This window comes from Adiantum capillus-veneris, chromosome 17 (assembly GCF_014529385.1).
Source record: "Adiantum capillus-veneris isolate H3 chromosome 17, ASM1452938v2, whole genome shotgun sequence".
NCBI classification, from domain to species: Eukaryota; Viridiplantae; Streptophyta; class Polypodiopsida; order Polypodiales; family Pteridaceae; genus Adiantum; species Adiantum capillus-veneris.
The window spans coordinates 38,710,525-38,728,158 of NC_140947.1; the positions used below are offsets into that span (position 1 = coordinate 38,710,525).

A 17,634-nucleotide genomic window follows, 5' to 3' on the forward strand; every position below is an offset into this window, starting at 1 on the left:
GTTTTTATTATTATTCCCTGCTCTAAGTTGGGTATGCTAATTTATTTATTTTTTGCTAGATTGGTAGCCGCATGGAGAGCACGATTCAAATTGAAAAGGTGTGGACGACGGAAGAGAATTTGATTTTATCATTAGAGTAGTTATGTTTTGTACTTTAATTTTTTATAATATCACAATTGTAAGTTCAAGCAGATGGTTGTATCAAATTTTGGCAATGCACATTATCTTAAAGTTGTAGTGATATGTTTTTTGAGTTGAATGATTATAATTTAGTTTGTAAGTTTTTTATAACTTCTTGTTATTTGTGTTACTTAATGAAAATTGTTTAATATTTTAATTATTGATTTTTTTTTTGGGAGGGGGGGGGGGGGGGGCATGCTATATAAAGCCTCCTAAACCCTACCATTTTCACACTCTTTGCCTGTTCACACTCTCATTTGAGCTCCAACACTCTTTGCATTCCTACTTTAAGAGCTAGCATTATGGCATCCTCCTCCACCCCTCCCGAAGCCATGGCGTTACAACGCTTCCAAGCGTTTTTACAAACAACCGAGTGGCAAGATCGTGACGATCTTCACAATTTCTTCACCCAATTCCCTGAGGTGAATGCAACTATTCACCCAAACAGCCAATCTTTTCAGCCTATCTTAGAATTTTTTGAATTTTACATCGACAAGTATGTTGTACCAATTGTCGGACAAGGGGAATTGTGGATTCCATGCGATTTGCTTCGCTACATACACAAAGGCGATCGGCCTTTCACCCAACGACTTTAACGATTTTGTGTAATTGCGGGTGAGGCAGGTCAGTACATTGAAGATTCACGTTTGAAAAAGAAGAAGGTCGGCACCCAGTTTCTAAGTCTCTTGGCAACTTTTGTGTTTCTTCTTGCGGAGGAGCTTGAAAGATCTGAGGCGAGTTTGCCTCATTTGCGCCTTGGGGGTGTCGTCAAGGACACAAAGGAGCCCATTACAACACCCTGGGATGCAAGCAAAGAGGGCAATATTCTTGCCCTAACCTACCCAGGAGGTGTCATGGATGCCGCCAAACCCATGGGTGATGAGGGTGCAGAAGCATCCTTTAAGCCCGCTGCAAATGCGCCGGAGGAGACATTAACTCCGGAGGTTTTTTTTGAACACCTCTCCCCAATTGTGATAGATGGGGAGGAATATTTGCTTTTACATGATCTTGGAAAGACTTTTGACATCCGCATGGATGAGTGTATGTCCATCCTCTGTGCCACTGTAGAGTCCTCTGCCATTGACCCCTCTTCTGATCCTTTGGATCGAAGCCTCCTTCCCCTTGGAGAGAGTGTGGTAGATACAGTGGAGTTGGCAATGGTGGCGATGACAGATGCACCGCACTCATTTGTGTCGGAGGATGAGTTTGTAGCTACACGCACATTGCTTGAAGCCCAACGCACTCCTATGCCTGTTCATATAGATGAACTTGAGAGTGTCGCTATGGCTCCCAATTCATCTATTTCTCTTGACAACAAAGGAATAAACGATGAAGACAACGAAAAACAAGAGGTATTAATTGATTTTTGTTTTGTGATTATGTTAATTTTCATTGTTGCATTCTGAAATCTTATTTACCTATTGATTTCTTTGTAGAATGTTGTGGAGCTGGATGAGCATGCAGGTCGGGGAGGAGATGGTAGGCGCCAAGATTTTGGATGGCAGTCGTCTCTTGCGCATTACCTTGGCAAGCTCCCCCAGGACGGCTTTGCGATAATCCACAAGGAGTACACACCTTGTGGTCAATTTTGGGTGTCAATGATGAAAGCAATGAGCCACATCTTATGCCTGTCAACCATATCTCAAGCCTCCCAAGTTATATATCTTGTAAATAAATCTCTGGCCAGTGCTGCATTTGCGACACACATTCGTGGTTGTGTGCTTTGTAACGTGGCCTTAAGCCAAGCTGTAGGTCTAAGCAATGTGGAACAAATTGCTTGGGATGTGCTGCACAAGCAGCTTCCCTGCGCCCAAGAGCGCCGAGAAAACATTGCTCGCCATATCTTAGATGGCTCAAACAGTCAATAGATGCATAAATCTTGTAATTAACTCCTTCAAAGATGTAATGAGATATATCACATCTTTGTACTTTGTTATTTCAAAATTCGAATGGAAATTGATTTTAACTGGTACTTTTCAACTTCTATATTGAGTTTATTGTACGATAGATAGTATATGATTGGTTCTATCTTGTGATACACTTGTATAATTCTCTGAATCAAAATATAGAGTTTTTTTCAGTCCAATCTCCATCAATAAAAACATAATAACATTGTATTCTTATAATTTTGGTATAAATAAGCTTTAATTAGGCTGTCTAGAGGCCTGCCGCAGAGGCGCGCGAGAAGTCAGAAGTAACATTTACTTCTGACTTCTCGCGCGCCTCTGCGGCAGGCCTCTAGACAGCCTAATTAAAGCTTATTTATACCAAAATTATAAGAATACAATGTTATTTTGGTTATTCAATCAACCAAACTTGGTTGACAGTTCTTTTATCCACATCTCTCTCTCTCTCTCTCTTTTCCTCTCTCTAGTTAGCTTTACTTATCACTTAAAACAAATGTACACGACTCGTTATATTTGAAAAAGCCACGGCTCGTTATATTTCAAAAAGATATCTTTACATTGGCAAAATTTCCTAAAAGTCAAATTCAATCTCTTTGTCCTCTGATTCGATGCGCAAGAGCTAAATCTTTGGGCATTATTGTCACCCGTTTTGCATGAATAGCACACAAGTTGGTGTCTTCAAAAATAGAAATTAGATGATATTTTTCCGCTTCTTGCAGAGCTTCTACGGCGATACCTTGAACTCGAAACGTCATTCGATAACTTTGCATGATCTCTTTTACCAAACGTGCGAATGGTGCCTTGCGTATGAGAAGGTCTGAAGTTTTTTGATAGTGACGAATCTCTTGCAACGCCTTTGGAATGCGTCGCTTCACAGCAGGAGCCCGTTGTTGAGGGATGGTAGGATCTGGGACATGGGCCTTGCGAGGGCGAACCTTGAAAAACTTTTTCTTTTTACAAGAGGGCTTGCGAGGGGGAGCTTGCGCATCTTCAAGGCCACCATGTGCTCCGATTGGCTCTTCAACTCCACCCTGTGCTCCAACTGGCTCGTCTGCTACATCCTCAAAATCCTCTTCATTTAGTAATCCATGATCACCTCTAGGCTCATCTGACGGCAAAGCGTCGAAGCCTGCATGTGGCAATGTCTTCCCGGCCGGAACTCGATGATTGCTTGGGATCTCCTGTCCGCTCCATGGTGGGCTTTGTGCTTCGTTGTCCGTTTTGGTTTCTGTGTTTGATGTCACTACCCGTTTCTTCTTGCGTGAAGGTTGTCCATCTTGTTGCTCTTCACCTGACCATTCTCTCTCCATCTCTTCTATGAGCTCTTGTTCGTGTATCCAAGGTGGTTTTTGAGCACCTTGGACGGTTGAGTGAGGGTGAGCAAAAAAAGGTTGATCTTTTCTTGCTGTTTGCTTTGTGCGTGCCATGGTGTAAGAAGGGGCAAGATTGAAAATGAGACTCCTTCTTCACTAAAAGCCCTCTATTTTTTTAAAAAAAAGGTCTCTTCACACTTGACCAGGCCACTTAAAAAAACTCTTAATATCATCAAAATATAAAAAACAAAAAATAGATAAATGGAGAAGTATTATATGCAACTCAAAAAAGACACCTACAAACATAAACATTACATTGCATAGCATCATTTGTTTTACATGTTGGGTAACCAACGTTTGCCCACTCTATGGCGATTTTCACGCCACCTAGCATGATTAAGGGGTCCGGTGGAGTTTCTCCATTTCTCTTTAGCAGTAAGTCGAGATTGTCTCCTAACCTCCTTGGCAAGACTTGACTTTCGCACTCGCTCTATGGCATAACATCTCCCCAAAGAACAACGAAAGAACCAATCAAACATCTCCTTCATGTAGTTGGATCTCGTAGTTCCACCACCATGACGTGTATTTTTAAAGTAAACACCTTTGGCTCGATAATGTGATTTTTCCATTTCTTGAGTGCTCCACATGTCTAATGAACCATATTTTGACATAAAGAATGCTCCATGCGCTTACAAAATATGCTCCATCAAGAAAAAATGCTTAGATCAAATAAATATTTATGTATAGCATCAAAATTTGAACTGAACAAAGTAACTTACCATGTAGTGTGTGATATTGCTCTCTCCCCACGCTTGCACAAATGCTTTAGTGAAATTCGAAATGTGATCTTTGAACAAATTTTGTTGCTCGCTCGTGGTTTGGGGTTTCCACATGATTTGAAGCACTAACTCCAAGTGGTGCCACACTTGCCTACGCAGATTTACAAGCACGGGATTTGAATCTTGATCGGTCGTACACTTGCAAAGTGCTTTCCATAGCTCCCATAGAGCATCCTCTTCACCCCTCTCCTTTCGCATCTCTGGTTTCTTGAAAAACCTACGTGCTTTCACACCATTCATAGATACTTTTTGTGGAACTTCATGCATATTATCCACCTCACCGATGATAGAAACATTTCCACCATGACATCCAATCAAATTTAAAATTGTTTTAACTATTCCAATGGCTTCCACGGATCTGGAAAGTGGTTTCATTGTGAAAGCGTACTCTATGTGAAGCTTTAACAAGCGATCAAATATACGCATAAAGGCATGCAAAGTGCAAAAGTGTACATTTGTAAGTGGAAAATTGATAATGGGATGCCATGTTTTATCTTTTGTCGACCGATTGGGGACCTCCATGATAGGACACTTCAACACCGAGCACACCCAATCCTTTGCATCATCATCCATTGACCCTGTTGCCTGACTTCCCTTGACATTTTTCTTTGAAGACGTGGAGCCACGAGTACTCTCCTTGTATCCTCGTACACAATATGGACAAGGAAGAAGTGATGAAGCACCTTTTTTACACCCAAGTATACATTTGGTTGTTTTTAGATCACCTCCTAAGTGCCACTCAACATCAAATGTACCTACTCCATCTACTTCTAGCTTTTCTCCCTCTAGTTGTGCCTTAATAACCTCTGTGATCCACGGGATCATAGAGAAGACCCATGCCAACACCTCATGAGTCTCCTTCGGAACTTCAAAATCTCCTAACCACCATATTTCTTTTTCCGATTGTACACTAAATGATGGTTTCTGAGAATGACCACCGATAGCGTCGACTTTTGCAAAAAACATTGCTTCGTTCATGAGTGTCACACTCAAACGTTCCAATCTCCGTCCTTTGACAATTTGACATTCATCTAGCCTAAGAATAAATATGAGCTTCTCTCCAAGTACTGAAACAACACAAGAATTGAATTGTTATACTAAATGATATTCAATACAAATAAAAAACGACATTACAACTTGTATTACCTTGTGGAGACAAAGCATAAAATTTAACCATAGCTCGTTGTAGTCATTTCAAGTCAACAAAAATATTGTTGAATTGATGATAACTAAAAGAATTTGTCCCATTAGAAATAGTATTGCCTCCCTTTATATTACCACGTGACTTGGCACTCGTGGAAGAGTACACCATGGATCCTTCAATGTGTTCGTATTCGCCAAGGGATTCCCGAACGAGATCATTGTTTTCTTTTTTTGCAAGTCAGACCCTATGTGGAATAGGAAATAAATTCTCGGTGATGCCTTGCTCTCGTAATGCATCTTTCATCAATCCATGAAGTGCATGGTATGCATTTGTGCTGATCCCAACCTCATCACAAGCTCTCTCGACATCATCCTCAAACACAAGGTTAGAGATCTTTTTTAGGATCTCCTTTGTGATGGCATCTTTCATGTGTTTGGCCTTTTCACAACCTATGATGTAAAGTATATCTTCCTTTGAGATGCATCCCAGGAGAAGGTTGCAACGGTCCTCTTGTCTAAAACTTCCACATACATCTTGTATATATGTCCTATTTCAAAAGGTGAACCGAGTTACAAATTGATGAAAATTATTTGAGAGTTATAAACACTGTGAATTTAAAAAAATACCTGGTTGCCGTAATCTGCTTCTTACGTGCCCCTCCATTAGATGCTAAGTTTTCAATGGAAGAGAACTCCCTCTTACGCTCACGCATGCCAAATGGAGTGGCTTTTAGGTGCATCATTGCAATCTGTAGCTTAGTTACCTTTGTTTCTGTAGCTTTCATCTCCTCTTTAAGATCTTTGAGTTGTTTCTCTGTGGAATGTAGTTGTTGTTGGAGATTTGTGAAATGATTGTGTAACACTTGACATTGTTGTCGGAAATATGCCGACGCACCTGCGTGATTGGAGTCCAATCTTTTACAATACCCAAGAAGACCACGTTCTCCTTCTCCCACATATTTGATTAAGCTTGGGAGTGTACGGAATGTCGGATGACAGCCCACGAGCGGATCTTTTGGATACAACCCTCCATCAAGCCACAAGTCAACATTGGTTTCTCATCGAAACTGTCGTACGGATGCCGGTTGAGATGCTTTCTCGTCATTTTTTTTTGTGGGAGCAAATTCGATCGGTAGACGCAGACTGACATTAGTTGACCTAGTAGATGACGGCGCAGGTGATTCATTGATTATGTCGCGAAGAGACATGGTGAAAAGTTATGATGGGAAAAAAATTTGATAAGATATACTTTTTGGGATAAACAGACAATTTTTGGGATAAAAATACTTAAAAATATTTTTTTTCATATATAGGTTCACTTTTTGAGCTCAAAGAAGGAAAATTTTTAAATTTTAAAAGTTTCAATTTTTAGGCTTTATTAAATAGACGTTTTGATGATGTGGCATTGTCTATTTATTCTTGGAGTTAATGTAAAGAGGGACCCAAGGAATTTTAGATTTGGAGCTTATAAAAGCTAGATTCTTCTAAAAAAATATTGTTATATATATATATATATATATATATATATATATATATAAGGACCTTTTGAAAGCTTAAAAGATCCATTTTGAAGATTTTATAAAAAATTCATTTTTTGGGGGTAAATTGATGCACGAACTGAAAAGTGATTTTTGTCATAACTACTTACTCCCTTTGTTTCGTGATAGGTAGCGAGAGAATGGTTCTTCTCTCTACCTTTACTCCTCTCTCTCTTTTTACTCCCCTCTCTCTCCTACTTTATCCCCCCTATTCCTCCTACTTTACCACCCTCATTCCCTACTTTCCCCCCCTCCCCTATCTACACAGAAGTTAGAGAGAGAGCTACAAAAGTAGCTCTATTTATTGTCTTTGTTCCCTCCATCCCCTACAAAATTAGTTTTAATCCCTTAAAATTAGGGATCCTTACATGGCCCCAAGGGGGTCCAATTTTTTTCTAATGAATTGGCCCGTGTAGAGGATGCCAATAAGGAAAACATCAACGTTCTTACGAAGATACTACCACTTGTGTTTTCGAGGACGAAAACGCTTCTCCAAGGGGGGAGTAATGTCAGGCCAAGGGCAGGGCCAAGGGCCAGGACGGATATGCGATCAAGGGGCGCTATCTTTAGAGGCTAGGAGTCTATAAATAGCACGGTTGGGTGGAGAGTTGCATGGTCCAATCCCCCGCGGTCTCACACTCCCCCCCCCCCCACCCCTTCTCCCTATTTTTGTCATACATGCTATATCTTTGGCTTCTTGCATGCCACACTTTTACCGTTTTAATGCCACCCTCGACGATCTCGTGCTCATAGCCTTCAAACTGCAGCTATAAGCTTCTTGTAGCACAGTAACTGCAAGAACACCAGCCTGCCTCAACTCCTTGGCGGCCTTTTTGTCCAACTCACGACACTCCTCAGCAGCTAGCCCCCAAGCGGCCCCTTCTGCATTCCTCCATGCGCTCTTAAAGAGCATTGATTACTCCTTCTGGTGACCTCCAACCTGCCCTTCTCCTTGGCTTCCTACATAAAAAGTCCTGGCCCTTGATACCTTGCTGCAATATGGCACTTCTACCTCCTCTTGAAGTCGTCCTATGGGGCACCACCTTCACACTTCCTGCTCTCAATGCTTGCCTTGCTCACGGCAATGGTCCTCCACGCTTAACGGGTGGTGTACCTCCTCTAATCCTTTTAAAGGCAGTCCATGCGCCCTCTACTCCAGGCCAGCTCCTTCCCATATGCAACTAGGGACCCCCTCGTCATGCAGCACCCTTGACTCTCAGTCTCTCCTCTCTCTTTATGCAAACCTTGCCAAACAGCTTACGACCAACCCTGATCTAATGGCCTCTCTCCCCTACAAAAACCGGTGGCCCTACATAGGCTCTGGAAGCCCCTCCTTCACTCCCAAGCTTTCTCCTGCTCACGGTCCTCCAACCCGCAGCTCTCCTCCCTTTGATCACATGCCCTTCCTGCATACCCAACAAGCAGTCTATCACTCTTTCTCACGACCCTTCTCACCTGCAAATGGCACTCCTGGCAAACCTTCTTCTCTCCAATTCAAACTCCCTACATACCATGCACTCCCTCCCAAGATCATGCTCACGGGTTCCTTTGAGCCCTCTTTAACAACTAACCATGATTGTCACAAGTTGTCCTGCCCATGCAACCTGGAGTGGAACCTTCTTATCTCTAGATTTCCATGCAGCCTTAGGTATGCTCACGCCCCAGTTGGCACCTTACCCCACACAACTAGCTAGCCGCCATGCTTGCGATGCAATTGCAGCGCTCCGCCACCTCAACGTTTTTTTTTCTCTGTTAACTCCAAGCTTTACTATAAAAAATAAAAGAAAAATCCTTAGCTCCACTTCACACGTTCACCATTGGCGACCACTGAAAAAGCTCACTTTTCTACTTTTTCCATCTGCATACGCATGGCTGCATGTCCTTGATCCCCGAGCTCCACCACAAAAAAAGAACTCATGCTTAGCTCCTTGGCGCCTTGGATGTCAATCGCCTTCAAACCAATGAATTCCCACCAAAACCTCTTCTCATCTCTTCACGCAATAGCTCCCCTCTTTCTTTTGAATTAAGTAAGTGGCCGGAGAGATATCACATAGCCAAGAGAAAACGACCATGTCGATCGTCTTGACTCTGAACCGCAATAATCCGCCATAGAATTGATTAGAGATCATCCAGATAATGGTCTTCACGTATTCAAAAAAGCTCGAGCTTGTCAAGCACAGGTAGCCTCAACATACATACCATGGCAACACCTAATGATGATATCCACCAAACTTCAATACTTTTAAGCATACCGACGAGTACATTGAAAATCCATCCTTGCCCTTCTAAATGCCACATCTGACATACACATTAACATAAGACTTGTTGAACCCTGCATCAAGGGGATGCCCAAGCACCTTGCCATCTGTTTGCAAACCTCCATGCACCTTCTTTTGGCATGTCCTCAAGTCGACCAGATTTGGTTGCACCATCATTGCCCACCCCCTCGTTGAGCATTCATGCTCAACCAATGGTCTTCGTGCACATGATAAGCATCCCCATCCTTATAAGAGACTCCTACAGAGTCCCAGCCAACCACACCAATATCCACTGAAGAGGCCTTTATATTAGAAACTCCTTGCAAAGAGCATAGTATCTGGCATACAACTTATTGAAAAGCAATCCTCAAAACCATAACCATCAACCCATCGGCAAAACGTGTTTGCACATAGCTTGACTATCTCTTGTCATCAATCCCAAGTCCATAGATTTGCCTTCGTTGACAGCTTTGCATGTAGATGTTGAGACAAATTGCCCAACCAACTGCATGCACGGTTCTTTGTCTTGCTCTTCATGTATGGCATCTACTATCAAATCATCAGGTAAGGGAGAGTGGAACTCAACACTTACCTCCTTGTCAAGTAACAGAGAATCGCCAATTATCTCCTCGACATAAACTGACTCTCTATCTACATGTTTGCCTTTATGCTGCTGTGAGCAGGCTTGTCCACCCTCTTGGTCTTGGACATCATGCGCTTTTGCCTTGACTACTTGAGAAACTTCCAGCTTTGTACCTACTTCTACATTTGGAGCCTCTGACACTTGCATAGTCGGATGCGTCTCCTCTACCATATGATACTCTTTACCCTCTACCGACACTTGAGATCAATCAAGAGCATCTTTTGTCTCTTCTTCATGCATATCCTCGTTTATGTATCCTTATGCTCGTTGATAAAATCCTCCTTTGTAGACATGGATATATAACACATAGGGGCACCTATGAAACACAACACGGAATAGAGCTTACCCATGGAGAATTTGCAATTGTTGCAATATGCTGGCAATCGTGAATGGCTTTTACCTGCTCTGTATGTTGTAAGGTCGTTGAAACAAAAGTATAATCACTCGGTTTAAGCAAACCCATCTCCAACTTCTTCTTTAACTTTCTACTCTTCACTCTGGTGATGTATAGTGCATCCTCATAGGCCTTTGCACCAGCAAACTCCACCTTTTCTTGAATCTTGGGATGTAAGCACTCCAAAAATCTCTCTAATTTGAAGTAGTCGTTGCCTCGGGACTCTGTAGCAGCTTCTAGTTGCCGCCAAATATCTTCAAATTTCTTTTAAAAAGTTGCAAACTCACCACTTACATCTTGCTTCAAAACCTTCAATTTTGTGTCCAATTCTACACGCAAAATTCTTTGCTTGAAGTCTTGGATAAACTAAGCTCGAACCATCTGCCATGACTGTCGATTAGGAGCATCTAACCCCTCGAACCAAGCTTTGGCTTCCCTCGCATCACTAGCGACATATCCCTTGACTTGGCTTTGGCGGTCACCATCCGCATCGACAAAATCCAGAGCTCCACATCTGACATCCAATCTTCAGCATCTTGCTCACCTGAGAACACTAACTCACAATCTGGCACCACGTTATTGAACCACGCCATCACTTGAGCGATCAGTGTGATCCTCAGTGGGGGCACCACAAGATGAAAAGGGGGAAATGGAAAAACACCCAGCACACACAGTGAATGCCTCTCTATAGCTCAGGGTCTCCACAACACCCCTAACCCCTAATAAAAACACACAAAGACTCGCAATCTATAAACTACAGAATCGTGCCCGTACCCAACCAATCCCAAAAACACATATCATGCCATAGAACATGTAACCATAGCTTGAACATTCGACCCTTGAGAACACTCTAAGCCCTTTCCCAACGATGATAAGTCACATAAAACAGACAAAGTGAATTCACTCTTACATAATCTCTAACAGGCTCCAACTTTGTCATAGGCTTGACCAACACATTAGATACCCCTGGAGATCACCGACATACACTGCGTCTAGATGCAGAACATCCATACAATTGACAAACACAACTTTGCACCAAAATCAATCACATACGCAACACACATAGGGACATGAGAGAAAGGGAGAAAATGGTAATATTTGTGAAAATAGTAAGATAGGGATATTATGAGTATGCCGACTCGACTAGCTTCAAGTGAACAATGATGGAAATATATCAAGAAATTTTGCCTGTAGTGTAGCATTCGGCCAATCCGTGGTTCAGCAAAAACCTTCTTCCGATAGCACCATCACACGTTGGACGTAGTGCTTCCTCTCATTTGCTTTACGTTTGCCACACTTTTACCTTTGTAATGCCACCCTCCATGATCTCGTGCTCACAACCTTCAACCTACAGCTATCGGCTTCTTGTAGCGCAACATGTGCAAGAACACCGGCCTGCCTCAACTCCTTGGCGGCCTTTTTGTCCTACTCACGGAACTTCTGAGCAGCTAGCCCCCAAGCGGCCCCTTCTGCATTCCTCCATGCGCTCTTAAAGAGCATTGATTGCTCCTTCTGGTGACGTCCAACTCGCCCTTCTCCTTGGCTTCCTTCATAACAAGGCCTAGCCCTTGATACCTTGCTGCAATATCGCACTTTTGCCTCCTCCTGAGGTCATCCTATGGAGCACCACCACCTTCACACCTCCTGCTCACAATGCTTGTCCTGCTCACGGCAATGGTCCTCCACGCTTCCCGGGTGGTGTACCTCCTCTAAGCCTTTCAAAGACAGCCCATGCGCCCTCTACTCCAGGCCAGCTCCTTCCCTTATGCAACTAGGGACGCCCTCGTCATGCAGCACCCTTGACTCTCAGTCTCTCCTCTCTCTTTATGCAAACCTTGCCAAACAGCTTACGACCAACCCTGATCTGATGGCCTCTCTTCCCTGCAACCGGTGGCCTTACATAGGCTCTGGAAGCCCCTCCTTCAGCTTGTAAGTCTCGGTCCTCGGATTTTGGTACTCCCAAGCTTTCGCTCACGGTCCTCCAACCCGCAGCTCTACTCCCTTTGATCACATGCCCTTCCTGCATACCCAACAAGCAGTCTATCACTCTTGCTCACGACCTTGCTCACCTGCAAATGACACTCCTAGCAAACCTTCTTCTCTCCAATTCAAACTCCCTGCATACCATGCACTCACGGGTTCTTTTGAGCCTTCTTTAACAACCTACCATGATCGTCACAAGTTGCTCCGGCCCATGCAACCTGACATGGAACCTTCTTATCTCTAGATTTCTATGCAGCCTTAGGTATGCTCACGCACCAGTTGGCGCCTTACGCGACACAACTGGCCGCCTTGCTTGCCATGCAATTGCAGCGCTCCGCCACCTCAGTGCTCATTTTTTTTTCTGTTAACTCCAAGCTTTACTATAAAAAATAAAAGAAAAATCCTTAGCTCCACTTCACACGTTCACCATTGCCGACCACTGCAAAAGCTCACTTTTCTACTTTTTCCATCTGCATACCCATGGCTGCATGTCAAATCCTTAGCTCCACTTCACACGTTCACCATTGCCGACCACTGCAAAAGCTCACTTTTCTACTTTTTCCATCTGCATACCCATGGCTGCATGTCCTCGATCCCTAAACTCCACCACACAAAAAAAAAAAGCCATGCTTAGCTCCATGGCGCCTTGGACGTCAATCGCCTTCAAACCATAGAATTTCCACCAACACCTCACCTCATCTCTTCACGCAATAGCTCCCCTCTTTCTTTTGAATTGAGTAAGTGGCCGGAGAGATATCAAATAGCCAAGTCGATCGTCTTGACTCTGAACCGCAATAATCCACCATAGAATTTGATTAGAGATCATCCAGATAATGGTCTTCAGGTATTCAAAAAATCTTGAGCTTGTCAAATACAGGTAGCCTCAACATACATACCATGGTAACACCTAATGATGATATCCACCAAACTTCAACACTTTTAAGCATCCCGACCAGTAGAGGTAAAATCCATAACGTTGCCCTTTCAAATGCCACATTTGACATACACATCAACATAAGACTTGTTGAACCCTGCATCAAGGGGCTACCCAAGCACCTTGCCATCTACTTTCAAACCTCCATGCACCTTCTTTTGGTGTGTCCTCGGGTTGCTCGACCAAGTTTGGCTGCACCAGCGCCATGCAGGACCTCGAGCTCGACCCCATACCGAGGGAGCTCAATAAATGTTGTAGGACCCATTAGAGTACCAAAAAAAGAGATAGCACTAAATCACCCTCTTTTTATCTTAGGCGTGCCTAAGATAGAAATGGCAGTGGAAGAGCCTAACTTGCATTTGTGATACACAGATATGTTCACAATGGTCATATTAAACACTTGCCCAAGTTTTATCAATTTTGACAAATCCTAATTTGGTCAATTACCGAAGTACAAAATGCGATCAAGCAGACATAATATTGTTCACGGCTCCCATCATAAAATCCAAAAGCTCTCAAGATTATTGCAGATCACCACCAACACTTATATTTTCTATACAGTTCATCTGACACCATTTTTGCATGCATCTACACCCATCTGCATCTTAGGCACGCCGAAGATAGACTTTACCAAAATTGTAATTTTTAGGGCTCATTTTTGCTTATTTAGTTGTGCTACTTGGTTGTAACTTGCCAGAATGGTCTAATCTCTTAATGTGCTAATACACTATCATGTTCTCTCTCATCTACATTGGAAGAAAAAGACCATGAAGCAGAAATTTGTTGAAATACCACCATATCAGCTCGAGGAAGACTCATTGAAAGAGGCAAATGTCACCTGGTTGGAAAAAGACCAATTGGATAGCCAACATGTCACTGTCTACCACGGATCATTCAAGATTTCTCATGGAACCAAAGTCATAGTATGTACAGATGCTACCAAGGGAAGCTTAGGACATCAGCAAAGAACATGCAGTCCGACCACTTGGCCTTAAGGACTACATAGAGATGGCAAAACTTATAGCTCTCTCTCTCAAAGGTTACAATCAAACCATAGAGAGGCTTAGCAATAATTGTGTCATGTGGATAAAATTTCTATAGGATCCACTCTTTTACTATTCGAGTGTCGCATATCCACAATCACCTTGATCTTATCCATATCTGTAGATTTTTTTGTTTGTTGGCACAATATGAATCAAGATCTTGTCACGTCTTACCATTAAAAAGCAGTTTTTTGGATTCAAGCAAATCCGATACGTGCGGAATTTCCCAGGGACCTTTTTTAGATGCTCTATATGGTCTTTGTGTAACATTGAATGCACACATAAGTCATCCATATATATTTCTAAAAAGATACACAAGTATTCTCTGAATGTATGAGCGATAAGACTTTGGAAGGTTGTTGTTGAATTCGTCAATCTCAAAGGCATCACACAATAAACAAAAATGCCCCATTCAATTGCAAACGCTGTTTTGTATTGATATTCTCGTTGAATTGCCAACTGAAGTTATAACCTAAAAATCCATCCAGAAAGCTATAAGCTCCTTTTCTTGCTACTCTTTCCAAGACATGATCATTAATAGGAAAAGCATAGTCATTACGAATGGTAGCTGCACTCACTTTTTTGAGATTGGGTCTTAATTTTCCATTCTTCTTAGGTACCACCACAATTGGGGATACCCAATCCATGTGCTCAATTTTGTAGATAAATTCAGCTTCCTTTAGCTTATCAATTTTCTCTTTGATTTTCTTTGTAAATTTTTTGTTGTAAGTGTAAGGGCATTGTCTACTTGGATTAGCATCAGGGTTTAGGGGAATCCTATGTTGTGACAGATGGAAAGATCAAGTCCTTATAAGACCAAGGAAACACATCCTTATACTCCTTGGGTGTTTGAATCAGTAACTCTTCCTCATCTGGTGATAGATCAATAGCAATTTAATCAAGTTTAAACTCCTCTCTTGGTTCTGCTAGATCTATTCTCTTAGCATCCTCAAGTCCATCATAAGGTTTTCCTGGTTCATCCTTCTCCCTCATTAGCTGTTCAACAATGATTTTGTAGTCTTGAATAGTTTACTTCTTATAGTGTGAGGGTATACTTATTCCATCTTCCTTGATTATTCCCCAATTTTGTCATCTTTTTCCATTGATGTTGTCCAAATCTCTTTTACAATGTTCATTTCAATTCACTGTTTTTCTTTTCATGCTCAACATTGGTGTATTTAGCTTCACTAGCCTCTTTCCCTATCTTTAATGCATCTCTAGGAGGTTTTATTGGTTTTCTTTTTTCTTTTGTTTCAATTTGTTTGGCTAAGAAGGTGTTGTCGCCTTTCTAGTTACCTTGTCTCCTATGCAATCATGAACTCCCACTAGTCTCAAATACGACTGTTTCCCCTCAATATGTGGCAATGGATTGTTTCTCATTCCTTTTGCTACACGTTTATTTCTGTAGTGTTGTTGTCTTCTAGGTTTTTGAGAAATTTAAAGAAATTTTCAGGTTTTGTTTCAAGATCACTCTCATTATCTTCTAATTTTTCATCATCTACATAGATGATGCCTTTTTCAAGATGAGTGTATTCAAATTGTTGGAATATAGGAGAAAGAACTTCTTGTAGTAATACATGATCTTAGATCATGTAAGCGTTGTCTTATGAACACCCCATTTATTATTTGAATGGGCCATCAAAGTATCAAGTACATTATGCCTTAAAATAAGTTATGTGATAAACACATGAGATGGACATATTTCCTTTTGAAAATTCATTTTGGCATATTGCCCACATTCCTAGCAAGTAGTAGATGCACTTTTATAGACGTAAGGTTAATTATACTATGTCTATAACATATCATGCCGATGTTATTAATGTGATAAATGAGTACAATAAAGATCAATATTATATTGATGTTATGCCATCATTGGCAAATGGGAAGACACATGATCCATTTATATTAAAATATGCGTTTCTTTTCTATGGCACTAAATAAATTATGTGTCCCTTACTCTCTACGTGAAAGAGTAATGCATGACTCTCTCTCATGTTCCTCCATATGTAGGGGATTGTGGAATTGCAACAACGTCTCATGCTATAGAGATATATTTTTGTTGGCCATCAATGAAAAAGGAAATTCATTAATATGTTGCTCAATACATAATTTCTCAAAAAGTGAAATATGCTAGAGGCAAGCAACCAATTTTATTGTTACCAATACCAATACTTGAAGCACCATGGGAGAGAATAGGCATGCATTTGATTTTTGGTCTCCCCAAGTCTATACACAAAAAAATGGTATTTGGAAAATAGCAAACACTACAAGAGGTTGTGTGCTCTTGTGACGCTGTTAGCGACGGAAATACACTGGGTTTTTATAACCCCGACGTCGCTAAAACCGTCGCTAATAGCGTCGCTACGAGAGCGTCGCTATATGTGTCGCTATATAAAGACGCTCATAGCGACGGTCATAGCGACGATTATAGCGACGTTTACACAGAAGTCTATAGCGAGGCTCATAGCGACGCTACAGAGCCAAAAATAGCGACGCCCGAGAGAAAAAAAAATTTGGTGACAGGGCATTGAATGCCCTGCCACCCATCAACCATATTGTACTTGATTCACTTTTTAAAAAAAGTGCAAGGGTAGATAATAGACCCAAAATAATCACCCACAAGACGCATTGTTTGCAAAATTGACAAGCGTAAAATTGACAATTGTACACATCATAGGCAAAATGAATTGATTGACAAATGTAATAATGACAATTGTACAACATCATAGGCATAAAGAATTGATTGGCAAAATGAACTGCGGTGACAAATGTAATAATATACATGGTTCAAAAAGACGTATAAAATCCGTCTCATGATACATAAGCTATGAGAAACCCTAAACTAATGCTATCTAGCTACGGCTAAATTGACGTCGTCTAGTCAGACGTCTCATCACGTCCAAGCGGCGTATCTGTCGGATTCTGCAAAAAAAGACAATAAGACAGCTTTCAGTAAGTATAAACATATAACGACATTTATAAAACAATACAAAAAATAGAAAAGAGTAAACCCTAATACTAACCATGCCGCCGCGAGAACTGAGAATGTCCATCAGGGCGTTTAAGCCCTTCCTGCCTGCGTACTCGCGCTCGTACGGTGTGGGATCACGTCTTGTCATCGACCACTGTCAAAACATACAAAGAATTCATTATGTTAGAATTAAAAAGCTCATAAACCCTAAACTATCGAACATAAAGAGCAATGCGAAAACACTTACAAAATCGGCCTCAAATGATGCCCATCCACCGCTCCCCAAGTGGTGCGAGCTCCTTGCATCTACTCGTGCTCTGGCTGCATCCTTTTGTTGCTTCCACTTGTCAGGATTCTCGCGCGCTGCTTTCTTCGCATTCTTCCAATCTTCTTTGGCCAGCCAATCTGGCCTGTTCCACCCAGGCTTGATTGCTTTTTGCACTTCGGAAATCTTGTGTTTGCAGTATTCGCGCATTCGAATCTTCATC

General features: G+C 41.8%; 1 protein-coding gene and 1 pseudogene across 1 annotated transcript; both read right to left on the minus strand.

The window, feature by feature from the left end:
• Nucleotides 1–10,025: 10,025 nt before the first annotated feature.
• On the minus strand, nt 10,026–10,808 carry LOC147437093 (uncharacterized; annotated as a pseudogene).
• Nucleotides 10,809–11,650: 842 nt separating this feature from the next.
• On the minus strand, nt 11,651–12,434 carry LOC147437094 (uncharacterized). The gene is made up of 2 exons (XM_086485842.1): nt 12,050–12,434; nt 11,651–11,831 (listed from the first exon to the last, which is right to left on the minus strand). Exons 1-2 carry the CDS (start codon nt 12,239–12,241, stop codon nt 11,664–11,666), a joined length of 360 nt encoding a protein of 119 aa, XP_086341968.1. The 5' UTR covers nt 12,242–12,434; the 3' UTR covers nt 11,651–11,663.
• Nucleotides 12,435–17,634: the final 5,200 nt, after the last annotated feature.

Bases quoted from the DNA above. Each gene is read 5' to 3' on its own strand.
- LOC147437094 (XM_086485842.1), bottom strand. From the start codon at position 12,241: ATGCAGGAAGGGCATGTGATCAAAGGGAGTAGAGCTGCGGGTTGGAGG. The intron at 11,832-12,049 runs GTTTGCATAAAG...GGTGCTCCATAG, and splicing joins GTCGTAAGCTGTTTGGCAAG to GATGACCTCAGGAGGAGGCA.